The 16,009-nt window shown below is 38.0% G+C and overlaps 1 protein-coding gene across 1 annotated transcript; it reads right to left on the reverse strand.

The window, feature by feature from the left end:
- Window positions 1–1,981: 1,981 nt before the first annotated feature.
- Window positions 1,982–14,837, reverse strand: LOC124646095 (signal transducing adapter molecule 1). The gene is made up of 4 exons (XM_047186139.1): window positions 14,543–14,837; window positions 4,257–4,871; window positions 3,459–3,885; window positions 1,982–2,252 (listed from the first exon to the last, which is right to left on the reverse strand). Exons 1-4 carry the CDS (start codon window positions 14,583–14,585, stop codon window positions 2,246–2,248), a joined length of 1,092 nt encoding a protein of 363 aa, XP_047042095.1. The 5' UTR covers window positions 14,586–14,837; the 3' UTR covers window positions 1,982–2,245.
- Between the last annotated feature and the right edge of the window lie 1,172 nt (window positions 14,838–16,009).

Genomic DNA, 16,009 nt, shown 5'->3' on the forward strand with positions numbered 1-16,009 from the left:
TGATTTTTGTTAATTTATATAATTTTCATCTATAGTCGATAAGGTAAGAAAATTAATTAAAATTTTCTAGAATTTTTCTCTACAGTCGATAAGGCAGGACTCGATGTTAATTTTGTAGTTGTCGTTTCTTATATAATTATACCAAAACAAAAATGTGAAAGACTGCCAAGTTCGATAATATGGGAATGCTTCGCCTATAAAAGAAGTGAGATCTGAATAAGTACCAAGTTCCATACACATACCTCAGTTAAAAATAGTTACTTTTGAATGATGTTACTTGGAAAGTTTTCATACACCTTGTTATAAACCTACTAAACGCAATGAATCAAGTATTTAATTTTCTATTAAAACTTGCCAAGTAACATCATTAAAAAGTAACTATTTTTAACTGAGGTATGTGTATGGAACTTGGTACTTATTCAGATCTCACTTCTTTTATAGGCGAAGCATTCCCATATTATCGAACTTGGCAGTCTTTCACATTTTTGTTTTGGGTGGGATTTCATTTATTTTTGTAAGGTTGTTTATTTTATTTTTTTCTTATGATGAAATTAGTTAAAGGAATGTCTCATTTATACTATCTTTTAGATTTTTTAATATGCACTATGTTTCTTACAAAGAAATGAACTAGATTAACTAAATGGACTAGATTTACCAACTGACTGACATGACATGTTATCATATATTATGTTCGTGGATCAAAGTTACACATTCGTTATTTTCGAAAGTGATTCACACTTGGCCGTTTTCAGATTTTTATTTTACTTCTAACTACACTATTTTACTTCTAACTAAACTAAATACAAACCATTCGAAGATATATTATATAAATATAGATAAATTTAGTTCGTTTTAGTTCCTTAGGGGTATAAATTTACACCGGGTATAAAACACCTTCATTATTTTGAAACCGACTCACACTTGGCCATTTTCAGATTTTTCCCTTTACCTTGACATAAAGACCTACCTCCATGCCAAATTTCAAGTCAATACAACCATTGGAAGTGGTCTAGGTTTTTGATGAGTGAGTCAGTGAATCAGTCAGTCAGTGAGTGTATAGTAAAAATAGCGATTTTCTGACGTCAATATCTCAAGACCTACAATAGGTATATTAATGAAATTTTGTATTTTAGATAAGTGAGGGGGTCTCAATAGATACTAGAAATTTGATATGCGTAAATAAAATAGATTTTGAGTTACAGGGGGGTCGAATTTGGCCCGAAATGGTTCGTGTAATATAACCCACGGCCGGTGTGTCGCTTTTTTTGCTCGAATTTGGCGGACACACTGCCGTGTGTCTAGATACTAACAAGGCTATAATACTAAAAATAGTTGCCAAAATAAGGCAAAAAAAAATGTTCGATCGTAAAGCACTCTCTGATGCTTCGCATCATGAGTCGTGCAATAGTTTAAAATTAAAAAGCTATTATAAATAATCCAAACTAAAAAGTAGAAAATAAATAATAGTTTAAAAAAACTAAAAAACACGCTTTTTATAGAAAACCGAACTAAAAAATAGAAAATAAATTTTAATGAATTGAAATTAAGAAAATAGTGTTAATAATTTTAATGAATATTAAAAAAAAGCGTGGGGTGCTTTTTAAGATATTATCGAAATGAAAATCACTCTACTCATATCTGTCAATAAAATATTTATAACTATTGACACCATGCACCCCACGCTTTTTTTTAACATATTTTTTTTTTATTCACACTATTATTAATTTATATTCATTGAAATTTTTAACACTATTTTCTTAATTTAAATTCATTAAAATTTATTTTCTATTTTTTAGTTCGGTTTTCTATAAAAAGCGTGTTTTTTAGTTTTTTTAAACTATTATTTTTTTTGTAAAAAGTTTGTATTGACACCTAAAGATTTTATTCGTCTATTGGTACCTAAAGATTTTATTCGGGTACGGGAAAGTATTTTTGTTTTTGCAACTTTTTATGGGTATTGGTAAAATAAATCAAGAGTGTATACTATTGAATAAACATCCTTTATTAATTTGATTGGCTACAGAAGGAAAATTTTTAACCACATTTAAAAACGTATAATAACAATACAATATAGCAGTAGTAGTAAAAAACAATGCAATGTGCAAGCACGGCGCGCATCACGCGTCGCGCGGCACAGCACGAGCGCGGCACGAGCGCGGCACGAGCGCGGCACGGGCGCGGCACGAGCGCGGCACAGCACGACGCCGCGCTACGTCACGCGCGAGCCACCAGCTGCTTTGCACGGTCAGCACCTGTGTCCGGATCACAATGAAGCCTAATCAATGATGTGTTATTAAAACTTGCACTTAAAATTGGCCTTCTCTGATTATAATACTTTTCCATTTATTGGTGGCCACCGATATCGGGCATAGGGTCCAAGTTACCGATGGTTAGGGTCCCAGAGACAGAAAGCTCCTCACAATACGCGCCGTATCAAGGAGTACTACTTGAGTAATTATAATTATTATTAGGAATTAAACACCGCCTAAACTCCTTTGAAGTAATGTAGGTAAGTTCTACATTTATCCCCTTCATGACCGTCAATTAAAACCTTCATACTGAATTTCATTGTAACAACTTTAAAAACTTGTCAGTCAGGTTTTAGGGTGCTTACATAAAGAAACAGGTTTCCGGTACAGACAAACTTGTACGGGTAGGTACCGATCAGTGCAGGTATAATATTTCAATACAATCCTATTCACTCACTTATAAAGAAACAGGTTGGAACTTACCTGTTTCTTTATAAGTGAGTGAATAAACGAACGAATAAACAAGTCAATATCATCAACAGCATCCCGTTTACTGAAGTGTAGAGTATCCTACTAATATTATAAATGCGAAAGTAACTCTGTCTGTCTGTTACGCTTTCACGTCTAAACCACTGAACTGATTTTAATAAAATTTGGTACAGAGATAGAGTCGACCTTGAGAAAGAAAATAGGATAGTTTTTATCCCGGACTTTTGAAGAATTCGAGTTTATGAAGTATACCTTCAAATGACATTATCAGTTTTTGTTTGTCTCATCTTATTTTTTATATCGGATTTGTCGTACCTAATCACATATACATTGATATTCTACGGCGAATTAAAAAAAAAACGAATCCATTCAGTGGTTTCGCCACAGGAGTCATCTTTAGTTTTCACAATTTACAACATCATGTGTGAAAGCAAAGCAGAGGTTAAAGTTAGGAGTATCGAATGTTTTGACCAGTTGACAGCTGTCAGTTTTCAAGGGGGAATTCCCGTTGTTTGTAATGACTGACTCTTACAGAGTGTTCTAATTCTCGCACATTTTTATTATATGTTTTTACTTTATTATGTTTCTTTTTTAATTTCGGATATGTTCGGTATGGAAACGCGTAGGAGTTTGCAGACTGATCAGGGATGCAAAGCAATTTTGATTAGAAGAAAGCTGTAATGAATCGGTGAGGTAACGCTACTCGGAAGGGTGGTGGACCTGGGCGGCGGCGGGTGCAGCGGCGCGAGCAGCAGCGGCGGCGCGCGCATGAGCTCGTGGTAGAGGTTGAGCGCGTCCACCAGGTCGGCCGACAGCTGCGTGAGCCGCGCGTGGCGCCGGTCCGCGCGCTCCAGCGCCGCGTCCACCAGCGCGCCCATGCCGTGCGCCGCCGCCTCCAGCCGCGCCAGCGCCGCCTCGTCCGCGCCCGCCGCGCGCGGGTCCGCCTCGTGCAGCAGCGCCAGCGCCGCGTCCATGGCCGCCTCGTCGATGCGCAGCGGCGCCGGCTCCTCGGCCGCCGCCGCCGGAGCCTCGGCCGGCGGCGCGGGCGCCGACAGCTCGCCCGTCACGAAGTTGGCGGGGAACAGTCCCTCGCCGCGCTCGTTGTACCCCTTCCACCAGTTGGGGTCGCTCGAGTCCGTCACGTGCACTGCGAAACCGACTGACGGGTGACGCGACTTCGCCGGCTACATGACCTATCAGGCTCTCTTGCTATTGTTCAATATTTTAAAGATAAAGATACATTTATTTGCATTATATAATTTATAACACATGTTTTAATTAAAAATGTCCCCGTACCTAACACCCTCGTCTCCGAATATCAGATAGAATAAGTCAGTAAAAAGAAAGCCAAAACTTAACTAAAATTCTTAGCCGAAGTTTTACAGTTCAGTCCCAGTTTGAGCTGATGATTAGTCATCGGATCCAGCCCTCCGAATAAGTTGTGAGGACTTCCATCAAATACGTTAAGGTTGATTAGTGATAAAACGTTGAGCGAAATAGTAGGGTGTCAGCGCGTACCAATCTCGCCGGCCAGGAAGGTGAGCTCGTTGTCCTCGGCCGCCTCGAAGTCGTAGAGCGCGCGCACCTTGCGCGGCGGCGGCGCGTCGGCGTCCACGCGCGGGTACAGCGGCGCGGGCGCCGGCGCCGCGCTGCTCTCGCGCAGCGACAGCGCGATGGCGCGGGCCAGCTCCTCCTGCTCGCGCTGCGCGGCGGCGGGCGCGGCGGCGGGCGCGGGCGCGGGCTCGGCGCGCTCGCCCGCGTCGCGCAGCTTGGCGTGCAGCGAGGGGATGAGGTCGAGCTGCGGGTCGTCGCGGAACTCGCCCTCGGCCCACTTGCGCAGCAGCGCCCGCAGCCGCGCGGCCACGGCGGGCTGCGCGCGCGCCACGAGGCGCCGGAACTCGGTCTCGAAGTCGCGCGAGGCCACCTCGAGGTGGAAGGCGCGCCCGCAATTGGCCACGCAGGCGTCCAGCAGCGTGGCGGCGTGGACCTGCACGTGCGGGTCGGGGTGCGCGAGGCGGCGCATGACGGCGCGGAGGCACTCCTTGGCGCTCTGCGCCGACGCGCCTGCGCGGTCACAGATCTCCATGATCAGCCCCCATTCTTCGCTCGTATTGTTCTCACTGGTGGCTCGTTCTGATAAAACATATGTATTTTATTTGCTTATTACTTTAATTGAAACCATTTTTCTTTATTTAGATCCTACAATTGTATAAATGAGCATTTTTGCAGATTTGAATGCTTAAATGTTAATCCCTCAATCATGCCAACAATTATACGAAATGTACTGATTAAATTGCAATACAACTTAAGAGTCGGATCTCGCTGTGGAAATACGTTTTCCTTCACAGGGACAGAATATACATACTATTGTATAACTAGAGGCAGGTAACTTAATAAGCGCTGATCGTTATTGCGCAGAAGTAAAAATTAAGGCCCTCGAGGGTCCGCGAGCGGGATGAAGGGCGAGCGTGCGGAGCGCGGATTGGCTCTCCGCTCGAATTCGGTTCATCCAGCCAATCCAACGCGCCGCGCACTTCCCGTGTACAGTCGCGTCATAAAGTGTTTGTTATAGTTCGAATTTGTTTGTTAAAAATTAGTAAAGTTTGTTTCTGTTGTGTAGTGACTAAAGATTCCTAATCCTGTTTTGAAAAGACAGGCAAAGAAAATGGTTTACGACGTAAATTGTTTTCTAAAAAGAAAATCTATCTAAATGATTGATTCTTTGAAACCAATTAAAACACCAAGACAAGACAGCATTGAAGGCGTGACACCATTGTCAGATCCGAATTAATGTAGAATAAAAAATTATAAATTGACAAATAATGTTTTCATTTTGTATTCGCGCTGTGAGGCTTTGGAACGCTCTGCCTCACAGTATTGTATGTGAGAGCACATCGTTAGATGTCTTCAGGAGACGAACTAAAGCAGTGGTTCTTAACCGGTGGTCCGCGGACCACTGGTGGTCCCTGGAGGCATTCCAAGTGGTCCGCGAAGCTTTGCTTCGCGACGTTGCTATCCATCTTATTTGTCCAACAGAAAAAAATTAAGGTTTGAAATGTAGCCCTTTTACGTTATTTTGGTTCTGAGTCTTAAAAAATAATTAAAATTTCCCGCTCGCTTCGCTCGCGTATTCAGAAATTATATGCCCTCGTTTTTACATTGGTCAACAAACAAAAAGTTAAGTACGTTTGGGCTACATTGGACGTAATTTTGGTTCTGAGTCTTAAAAAATAATTAAAATTTCCCGCTCGCTTCGCTCGCGTATTCAGCACCTATATGCCCTCGTTTTTGCGTTTGTCAACAAAAAAAAAGTTAAGTACGTTTGGGATACATTTTACGTACGTACGTGTCCGAAAAAAATTTCGCGCTCGCTTCGCTCGCGCATTTGTGATTACATATGCCTGTGTATGTCTTTCTTTACATTTACTTACCTACAAAAGAATAGAGTACTCGCGTTTTGTAAACGCTGAACATTGCGTTTGTAAGTGAAAGATTTAGTCGGAGCTAAAACTGTTTTTTTTTTACTTAGTGGACCCCCCCTTGTCAAAGCTATAAATTCGTCCGTGGGTTTTCAACACTTGTGATTGTTAAAAACAAGCATAGAAATCTGTTGCATGCCACTGCCGACATGCGTTTAGCTTAGAGTAGTACTGAACCAAGAATTCAGAAGTTAGTAAAGAGAATGTAGTCACAAAAATCTCATTAAATTAAAATCTGTAGCTTTTAGTTTTTTGCTAAATAATAAAGAAGTGAGTGCTAATTATAAAGTGTGCTTGTATTTTTTATCAAAGAACCCTCGATTTAGGCAAACCAATGGGGTGGTCCGCGGCGAGACAAACTTTTGGTAAAGTGGTCCCTCATGACAAAAAGGTTAAGAACCACTGAACTAAAGAGTATTTCCTGTTAACGTCACCTTATTTGTATGTATGTATGTCGTAGCCATATCGTAGATTTGACCACTTCATGAAAAGCTCGAGCATATCATGAAAATAAAAGAACACAATAATATTTCCTTGAATAAAATATATTTTTTGGTCACATAACATCTAAATCTACATTAAATGCAACTTTTCTAAGTTTGTATGTACTTTCTAAGTATATCTTATACAAAAATAGTTTACAAAAATACTATAATAATAATTATACACCAATGACTTTGTTTTGGATGGCACGTTAAACTGTCGCGGCTGTCATTGAACATCCTTGGCAGTTGTTACGGGTAGTCAGAAGGGTTTGTTCCCACTAGTTCTACTGCTTAGTTCTACCGTAGAACTAATGGGAACTTTTTTTCCCACTAGTTCTACTATTTGAGGTGTAACAAAATAGTAGAACTAGTGGGAATTATGGTTTTTATTGGTATTCCCACTAGTTCCACTGAACATTTGCAGTAGAACTAATGGGACATTTTGTTCTACTAGATAGAAGAAGTACAGTCGATGGCCTGGGTGACATCTCGCCGTGTCCGTGGCCCGTCGTTATCTGTAGTTGTGATTTTTATCACAGCTCAAAATCGATAGCAGTCGGAATAACTTAGATTTTTTTCATGAATTTCAACAAAAAATAAATGTTTTTCTTTTTGTATTAAGACTGTTAGTTCCAAACATAACACTACACATCAAACTAACAAAATCAAAAATCAAAAAATAAAAAATCATTTATTCAAACTTGGCTGCAAGACAGCACTTTTTAAACGTCAGGAATTTACAATAGACAGCCCCCAAAATGCCCACCATTCACCACTTCCTATGTGTTTTTGCTGGAAAGAAGAAGTGGCGCAACAAACTCCCCAGCAACACATGTCTGTCTGTCTGTAGGTTAGAAGAACCTTTTAACTAAACTAACTTTAGTGTGTTTTTTTTTAATCAATGTGTCAAACACCACCACAATGGTGGTGTTTAAAAATCAAAAGAACAAAAAGATTAACTAGCTCCTCTTCATTTCTGCTATCCTAGTACTTATATAAAGAAAAACATTAGATTTTTGTTGAAAGTAATGAAAAAAATCTAAGTTATTCTGACTGCTATCGATTTTGAGCTCTAAAATAAATAATAGTTTAAAAAAACTAAAAAACACGCTTTTTATAGAAAAACGAACTAAAAAATAGAGAATAAATTTTAATGAATTTAAATTAAGAAAACAGTGTTAAAAATTTCAATGAATATAAATTAATAATAGTGTGAATACAAAAAAAAATATTTAAAAAAATGCGTGGGGTGCATGGTGTCAATAGTTTTTTTATTGACAGATATGAGTACAGTGATTTTCATTTCGATAATATCTTAAAAAGCACCCCACGCTTTTTTTAAATATTTTTTTTTGTATTCACACTATTATTAATTTATATTCATTGAAATTTTTAACACTGTTTTCTTAATTTAAATTCATTAAAATTTATTCTCTATTTTTTAGTTCGTTTTTCTATAAAAAGCGTGTTTTTTAGTTTTTTTAAACTATTATTTATTTTCTACTTTTTAGTTTGTTTTAAAACTATTATTTGTTTTGTAGAATTAAAATTCTCTTTAGTATACAAAAATTTGTCAATATTAGAGGAAACGGCTAAAGATAATGATTGGAAACATAAATTAACATCGAGTCCTGCCTTATCGACTGTAGAGAAAAATTCTAGAAAATTTTAATTAATTTTCTTACCTTATCGACTATAGATGAAAATTATATAAATTAACAAAAATCATATTTTGCAAATTGAAAAGCCTAGAAGTCGGTGTCTAATGGATGTTACTAAGTTAATTTTGCCACCGACTTCTAGGCCGATGCACCTAAAATTAGTATTTTTTTTGCTTTTTAGTGTTTTGGGAAGTCGGTTTAATTTTTTTGTAAAAAGGTTATTTATTTAAAGCTTTTCAGTGATACGAATAGTTGTCACTATCCATACAAGTGGGAAGTTCTCATCAATACAAAGAATATAAGTCCAAACGAGGTATTTTACATATTCAGTTGTCGCGTTCCCTCGACTTTCTCTGGTCTCCATCATCAGGTCAGCTCCAAACCTTCACTGTTGCATAGGTCTTGTCAATACGAATAATTTAAGCCCAAACACGAGGTAGTTTACATATTCAGTTGTCGAGTTTCCTCGATTTTCTCTGGTCTCCATCATCAGGTCAGCTCCAAACCTTCATTATTGCAAAGGTCTTGTCAATACAAATAATTTAAGCCCAAACACGAGGTAGTTTACATATTCAGTTGTCGAGTTCCCTCGACCCTCCCTGGTCTCCATCATCAGGTCAGCTCCAAATCTTCACAGTTGAATAGTGCTTTTAGGCGTACACCTGAGTGTCAAGTTTTTACCCTATGTATGCCTACAACTTTTGAAGGTTGCCCTCGATTTCTCAGGGTTTCCATCATCAGATCCTGACCTGATGACTATGGGACCAACTGGCAGCTATTCCGAGTCGAACAAAAAAAGAATCACGTAAATCGGTCTATAAACCTCTGAGTAATCGATGTGTATGTGTAACCTCCTCCTTTTTGGGAAGTCGGTTAAAAATGGAATAATTTTATCAAATTAGTGTATTGTCATCGGTCCTCAATAAATCTACAAAGTTTGAACGAAATCTGGCCGTTTAAAGTGGGTCAAAATCGCGCCCAAAGAAGTCGGTTACAAACATACAAACATACAGGTGAAGCTAATAAAAAGCGTGTAAAAAAATCACAACTATCGGCTGTCAACTGTACTTCTTCTGTCTAGTAGAACAAAATTATGTCCCATTAGTTCTACTGCCAATGTTCAGTGGAACTAGTGGGAATATTAATAAACACCATAATTCCCACTAGTTCTACTATTTTGTTACACCTCAAATAGTAGAACTAGTGGGAAAAAAAGTTCCCATTAGTTCTACGGTAGAACTAAGCAGTAGAACTAGTGGGAACAAACCGTCAGAAGCCAGTAAGTCTGACACCAGCCTAACCAAGGGGTATCGGGTTGCCCGGGTAACTGGGTTGAGGAGGTCAGATAGGCAGTCGCTTCTTGTAAAGCACTGGTACTCAGCTGAATCCGGTTAGACTGGAAGCCGACCCCAACATAGTTGGGAAAAGGCTCGAAGGATGATGAGTTCAGTGGTTAAGACGTAAAAGCATTACAGTCAGACAGACAGAGTAACTTTCGCATTTATAATATTAGAAGAAGAAGAAGAAGGGACAAATGAGTAAAAACATTCTTTGTTCAGCCGTTATTTGTTGGCACACGACAAGCTTTGGTGGCACTTAGACGTACAAAGCATTTTGTTTTTAAAACATGCGCACCTCCTTGTGTGGCATTGATTTTTTGCTGGCTTGCAAGAGCATTTTTTAAAGCCTTGACCTCCAAATAAAGATTGATTTACAGCTTCCCTCAATGATATTTGCAATTCTGATATATCTTCGCAGTAATCCTTAGACGACATCTGTAAGTCCTGCCGAGAAAACCAGGACAGAGTTTGGAGGAATTTTCAATGCAGTCAACGGCCGCCATTGTCAAACATAAACAAAGTGCTGGCAGCGCCTCTAGGAGCAATTTACATAACTATTTTACGATGTGATCAATTAATTTTGACCATTTCATGAAGAAGCCGAGCTTTCAGTTGCACATATCGAGAAACGATTTCTTATCATTGATTTGCCCAAGCCACATCATGATGTGGCCAATAGACAGTGAAACATTTCATGAAACGGGACCATTTCATGAAGTGGTCAAGTCTACGATAAGGCCACCACATGTATTTATTTATATATTATATTTTATGTTTCAAGAGTGATCACGAACCGACTTGCGCGAAGACTCGACGAATTCCAACCACCGGAGCAGGCTGGGTTTCGGAGCGGATACGGCACCATAAACCACATCCACACAGTGCGGCAGATTATACAGAAGACCGAAGAGTATAATCAGCCCCTGTGTCTAGCATTTGTGGACTATGAGAAGGCCTTTGACTCGGTTGAAATCTGGTCTGTTCTGGAGTCCCTGCAGCGTTGTCAAGTAGATCGGCGATACATCCAAGTGATGAGATGTCTCTACGAAGCCGCTACAATGTCCGTCCAAGTACAGAATCAGCAAACAAGGCCCATACCGTTGCATCGAGGAGTGAGACAAGGGGATGTTATTTCCCCGAAACTGTTCATTAATGCAATGGAGGATATGTTCAAGACGCTGAACTGGAAAGGACGCAGCATCAACATCAATGGCGAATACATCTCTCACTTGCGATTTGCTGACGATATCGTCATCATGGCGGAAACGCTGCAGGACCTACAACATATGCTGAACGACCTGGCTGAATCTTCTCTATGCATATTCATATTCATATTTATTTGCATACCATAAAGTTATAAGGATGTTACAAGGGGCTTAAAGCTAGGTACATATTATGGACCCTGTTAGGGCACAGCAAAAGAAGGCTAGAAAGTTTAATTACAGTAGTAGATACAATAAGATACAATAATAATAGATACATTAGTAGATTAGGAAAACATTATTTTGCAAGTTATTCATTCGACTATCTTTTTATCGTCAAGATATTCTTTAACGCTATAGTAGCATTTGTTTAGGAGAAGCTTTTACAATTTGTTTGCAAATATACAGTCGTGGTCAACTAATTAAAGACACCCCCGACTCGAAGTGAAATAAATAGTTATGGAACTGATATGAGCTTAAGCATTATTAAAACAAACATTACATCATGTTCTTTAAATTAAGGACAAGGAATATTTACTATCTTTAATACTTTAGATATAACGCTCTATGGGAACTGAACGCTAGCTTTTGTAGCGGATACTTGGCTGGTCAGCTAATTAAAGACAGTAAAAGCTATGTTAAGGAAAAAAAACGAAAGATAAAAATAGTCGCCATACTTTTTTTTTAATGAGTAAAATATTTATGAGAACTCAAACAAGGTAATAATTTAGGTTTCCTTCATTAAAATTTTTCATTTTAGTCCAATCAATACGACTCAAACAAAAATTCTGGTAAGTAAAATGTTTCAGGCTTTTTTAAATAAAGTTTTGTCATGCGGATTCATTCATACCACTTGCACTGTAATAAGGACATGGTAATAAATTTATTATTAAATATGCCTTGTTAATGGCACTAAAAAGTCAAGGTTTGAGAACAACTGAAAACCGACGCCAAGGAAAACTTGTCCGCAAACAGACTTTACAGTGGCGTTATAAGGATATAGAGAACCATTCACATTATTCCGTACTGGTTCTTTTGGGAGTCTTTAAAGCTGTAGGGCATGGGTATGAAGATGTTACTTTTCGGAAAGCACCGCGTGTCCATACTGTAGTTGGCGTTTTCTATCAAAGGTGAAAGTTGCTCTGAACAAGTATTAAAAAATGATTTTTTATCTGATAAAACAAAGGAATTTGATGAATCCTAAAAAAACTAATTGATTTTAGTCACCTCCAAAACATGTGATGGAACCAAAGTACACCAAAAAAGTTCTCAAACCTAGGAGGCAAAAATATTATAGTATGGGGCTGCTCGCCACTGTTTAGTGTAAGACCCTTCAGAGAGGTATTGTTAAAAATAGGCGAATTTAAGTACTATAATATTTCAGAAACGAGCATATTGTTATAAGCTAAGCATAATTTACCGGTCATTAGGACTTTCCAAATAAGAAAAGTTCTGAAAAACACTGCAAGAGTAGTAAAAATGACTCTTTGATCGGGCAACCTATGACGGTTTTGGTTTGGCATATTGCAAATCCAATGAAACAAAAACTGGTAATAGGCGAAAAATACCATGACAATAAGTCGTACATGGAACATCGATCAATTTTACACAGATTTTGATAAAGCATGGAAGAAAATTCCCTTAGCGACTTCTACAAAACTGACCGCTTGCTCGTTCAGGGATGTCGTACTGTTATTGAGGTAAAAAGAAATAAACCAAATATTAATACTTATTGGAATGTTTAATTATAGTGTAGGGAATGTTGTTTTAGAAAGGTAACTCTAATAATATTAATAATTTGTATTTCTTCCTCTGAGCAAATGGAGTGTCTTTAATTAGATGGCCAGGCCTCGTCATGGATCATACCGCCCGAATTTCGGATAAAGGGAAAAAAAAACTAGGTGCGGGGATTATTGAATATAGTCATTAGTTTTAACATTTCACAATGCCCTCTTAAATATTTTTGAAATAGATAAGAAAGTTCCAATGGCAATCTGAAAAAAGAAATACAGATGAAATGCCCCGGTAAGTTAAGATTCCAATAGTGTCTAATTAGTTGACCACGACTGTATGTGTCTTTTTTTCATTTCTTAGTGTTTCAGGTAGTTTGTTGTAGATTTTTATAGACATGACTAGTGGGCTTGATGAGTGTATTTGTAATCGGGATGATGGTAAGTTTAGGCGGGTTTTTGTGTCGAAGTGTGTATTTTGTCTGTATGTCTTCACGTGTGGTGTAAAAATCTTTGTGTGTGTATGCGAATTTACAGATTTCCAGTATATATAAGGAGGGTAATGTGAGAACATTTAATTTTATGAAGTGTGGTTTGCAACTATCTGTTTGCTCTATGTTAACTAATGTCTGAATTAACTTCTTTTGTGTTGTGAATAGTGCTGGCGCGTCGGTGCTATTTCGGATGTAAAATATTACAGTTTATCTCCCGTTTAGAATCTTACGAAAGTTTATAAACTTCCTAGTAAATTGATAAACTTATGGATCTTGTTATTTTCCCGTAACATATATATTTTATGTTATGTAGTTTTTAATTTTCTCTTCACTATCGCATCTCTCTATCGCTCTAAGGTTTGCTGTTAGAGAACCCAGTTCTGGGTTAAGCTCGCCTTTGTACATGTCTTCTCTGTGTTGTGTGTTTTAAATATTTTGTGTACAATAAAGAATAATAATAATTTGTACCCCACAAAAACTTGTTAAAACTATTTGTTAGGTACTTACTATAAACTGTAAACATTTTGTTTAGTGCTAGACCTATAATTTGGTTTAACATTAAAATAATGTCAATGCTAATAAATGTATTGCTTGCGCAACAGTACACATGTGCAGTAATCCCCTCCACGTATCGCTCAGCGCTAAACTTACGTGCCGCTACTTTATATCTATCTTTCTTGAAGGAGCATGTTTTAACATGACAGAGTTGACCATCTGAAATGGGACTGGAAAGACTACATGTTGCACTGCGCAGCTAACAAGTGGAGCAAGCAGTGCATATTGTACCCAAGGGCATCAGAAAACAAGGTTGCCAGCAAGCAGATGAGAAAACAACATCACCTGACCTTGAGTCTACATTGGACAAGAGAAGCAATGGAAACTGTTGAAGGCCTATGATAATAGGTACAACAAACTTTGTAAAAGTGTTGAAAAGTTGCGAGTTTGTAAAGTTGTTGCAAAGTATAGCCTTCCAGCACTAAAAGAATTTTTCAAAGCCGTTCCGATTCTTGTCAGTACTGTACTGACAAGAATCGGAACGGCTTTGAAAAATTCTTTTGAATTGAAATTCAGTGGGTATCTTTAGAGGTAAAATAAAAATAATTGTCTGTTCTTCAAAGTCAATTGGCTATATTAGTTTGGCTTCTCCTTCTCTAAAATTTATTTTTTTGTGTCTACATGTTTAAGTGCTGGCCATATCACAAAAGACGACCCACTGACCAACCTTTTTACAATCTTTATTATGGTGAAAATCTATTTTTCTTCTATGACTCATATTTTAAGTTTCAGTACCCATTTAATGCAACTCATTAATCATTTGTAGTAATTAAACCTTTACTTGCCACGGGTTTTAGATACCAAGTAACAGAAGCGGATTTAGATACGTATAATAATGGTAATAAAAAGCCAACTTACCGACATCTTGATCAAACGGTGAGGAATTGCCAAATATCCCCATTTTAATAAAAACTACGCATTCATCAATCACAAGAACTATTTCCTGAGCTTATAAATTTAGAATTATCTATGCGATTACCGTGCACTATTTATTTTGTACTTTAGAAAAACGTACTTGTAACAAAGAACTTTTATCAATTTCAAATAATGGATGTTATTGATACAGTAAATCAAATAATATGATTAATTTTTGCGTCTTCAAACTAATCGGCAATCGCGTCAACTCAAGAGACAGTATATTGTCAACTTCTGTCAGTGTCATTCACTTTCTGTCATTCATTCTTAGTTTCTGGATTAGATACGAGTCTTTTGAAAACTAATTGATTAACACAGTTTCTTCATCAACAAGTAAAACTCTCGGACTCACCGGCTCGGAGAGGAGCGCAAATTCTTAACACGTTGAAAATCGAGTAATCAGTATTTGTAGTAAGGTTTATTTTTGTATGTGCGCTACTTTTGACATTAATAATGCTCGAAGGCGCTTGGCGTGAAATAGAAATAATAAGAGTAGCCGACCGGCTCCGATCGCGTACTTTTTCTCGGTCACGCATACGTTTGGCTCCAGAAAAATGCGTGCCGATGCTCTCCGAGCCGGTCTATCTGAACGGACCCTAAGAGTATTAACTTTTACTTGACCATTACTGACATTTTAACATATATGTTTCTTCATCCAAGTAACAGCTAAACTAAAAGTCAATAGACTTACCACAACACAAACGTCATTGGCCCAGCGCACACCGCTGGAAGCGCGTCACATACGATCCACAAAAGATGCGCCCAAGTGGCTCATACGAATTTATTCTTTAGTAGACTGTATGTCAAGGTAGTTGAGGTTTATATTAAATTGTTGTCTTCAAATGCGCTCCGACGCGCTTCCAGCGGTGGGTAGTTTTCTTTACCTATGACAACACCGCAATGTCCGCTGTCAAGTAGTGACAAAAGCCCGATTGCACCAAAATCATACCAAAATTATATATATAGTGTTTTTCGAATGGGGGTATGGCCACAGATTATATAATAGTTACTACGTAACAGATAAATCACTCCATACAAAAAAGTCCATACCTACTTTTATAAGCACCTACAAGTTCCCCAACTACCTACAAATTCCTAGCTGCGTTATAAAATGAAACTTAAAAGCTCGAGCGCTTGATTGTTATTCCAATGCGATAGCGCACAGTTCAGTGACCGCAACCGTGCCGTGGCCGTGCTTAGGGTTGCTTCTTACAATTTATTAATATTTAAGTAGGAAAACAAAGTTACATTTATTTTAAGATAGCCTTTTTTAAAACTGAGTTTTTAAATAAAAAGTAATATCAAGAATATTTTTCTTTAGTTAACTATTGTATTGCCTACTAAAATGGAGTATGGGTACATACTACTAAATATTACCTAATACGTATGTAAGCATAGGTAAGTACTTAA

This window comes from Helicoverpa zea, chromosome 3, assembly GCF_022581195.2.
Source record: "Helicoverpa zea isolate HzStark_Cry1AcR chromosome 3, ilHelZeax1.1, whole genome shotgun sequence".
Lineage (NCBI taxonomy): Eukaryota > Metazoa > Arthropoda > Insecta > Lepidoptera > Noctuidae > Helicoverpa > Helicoverpa zea.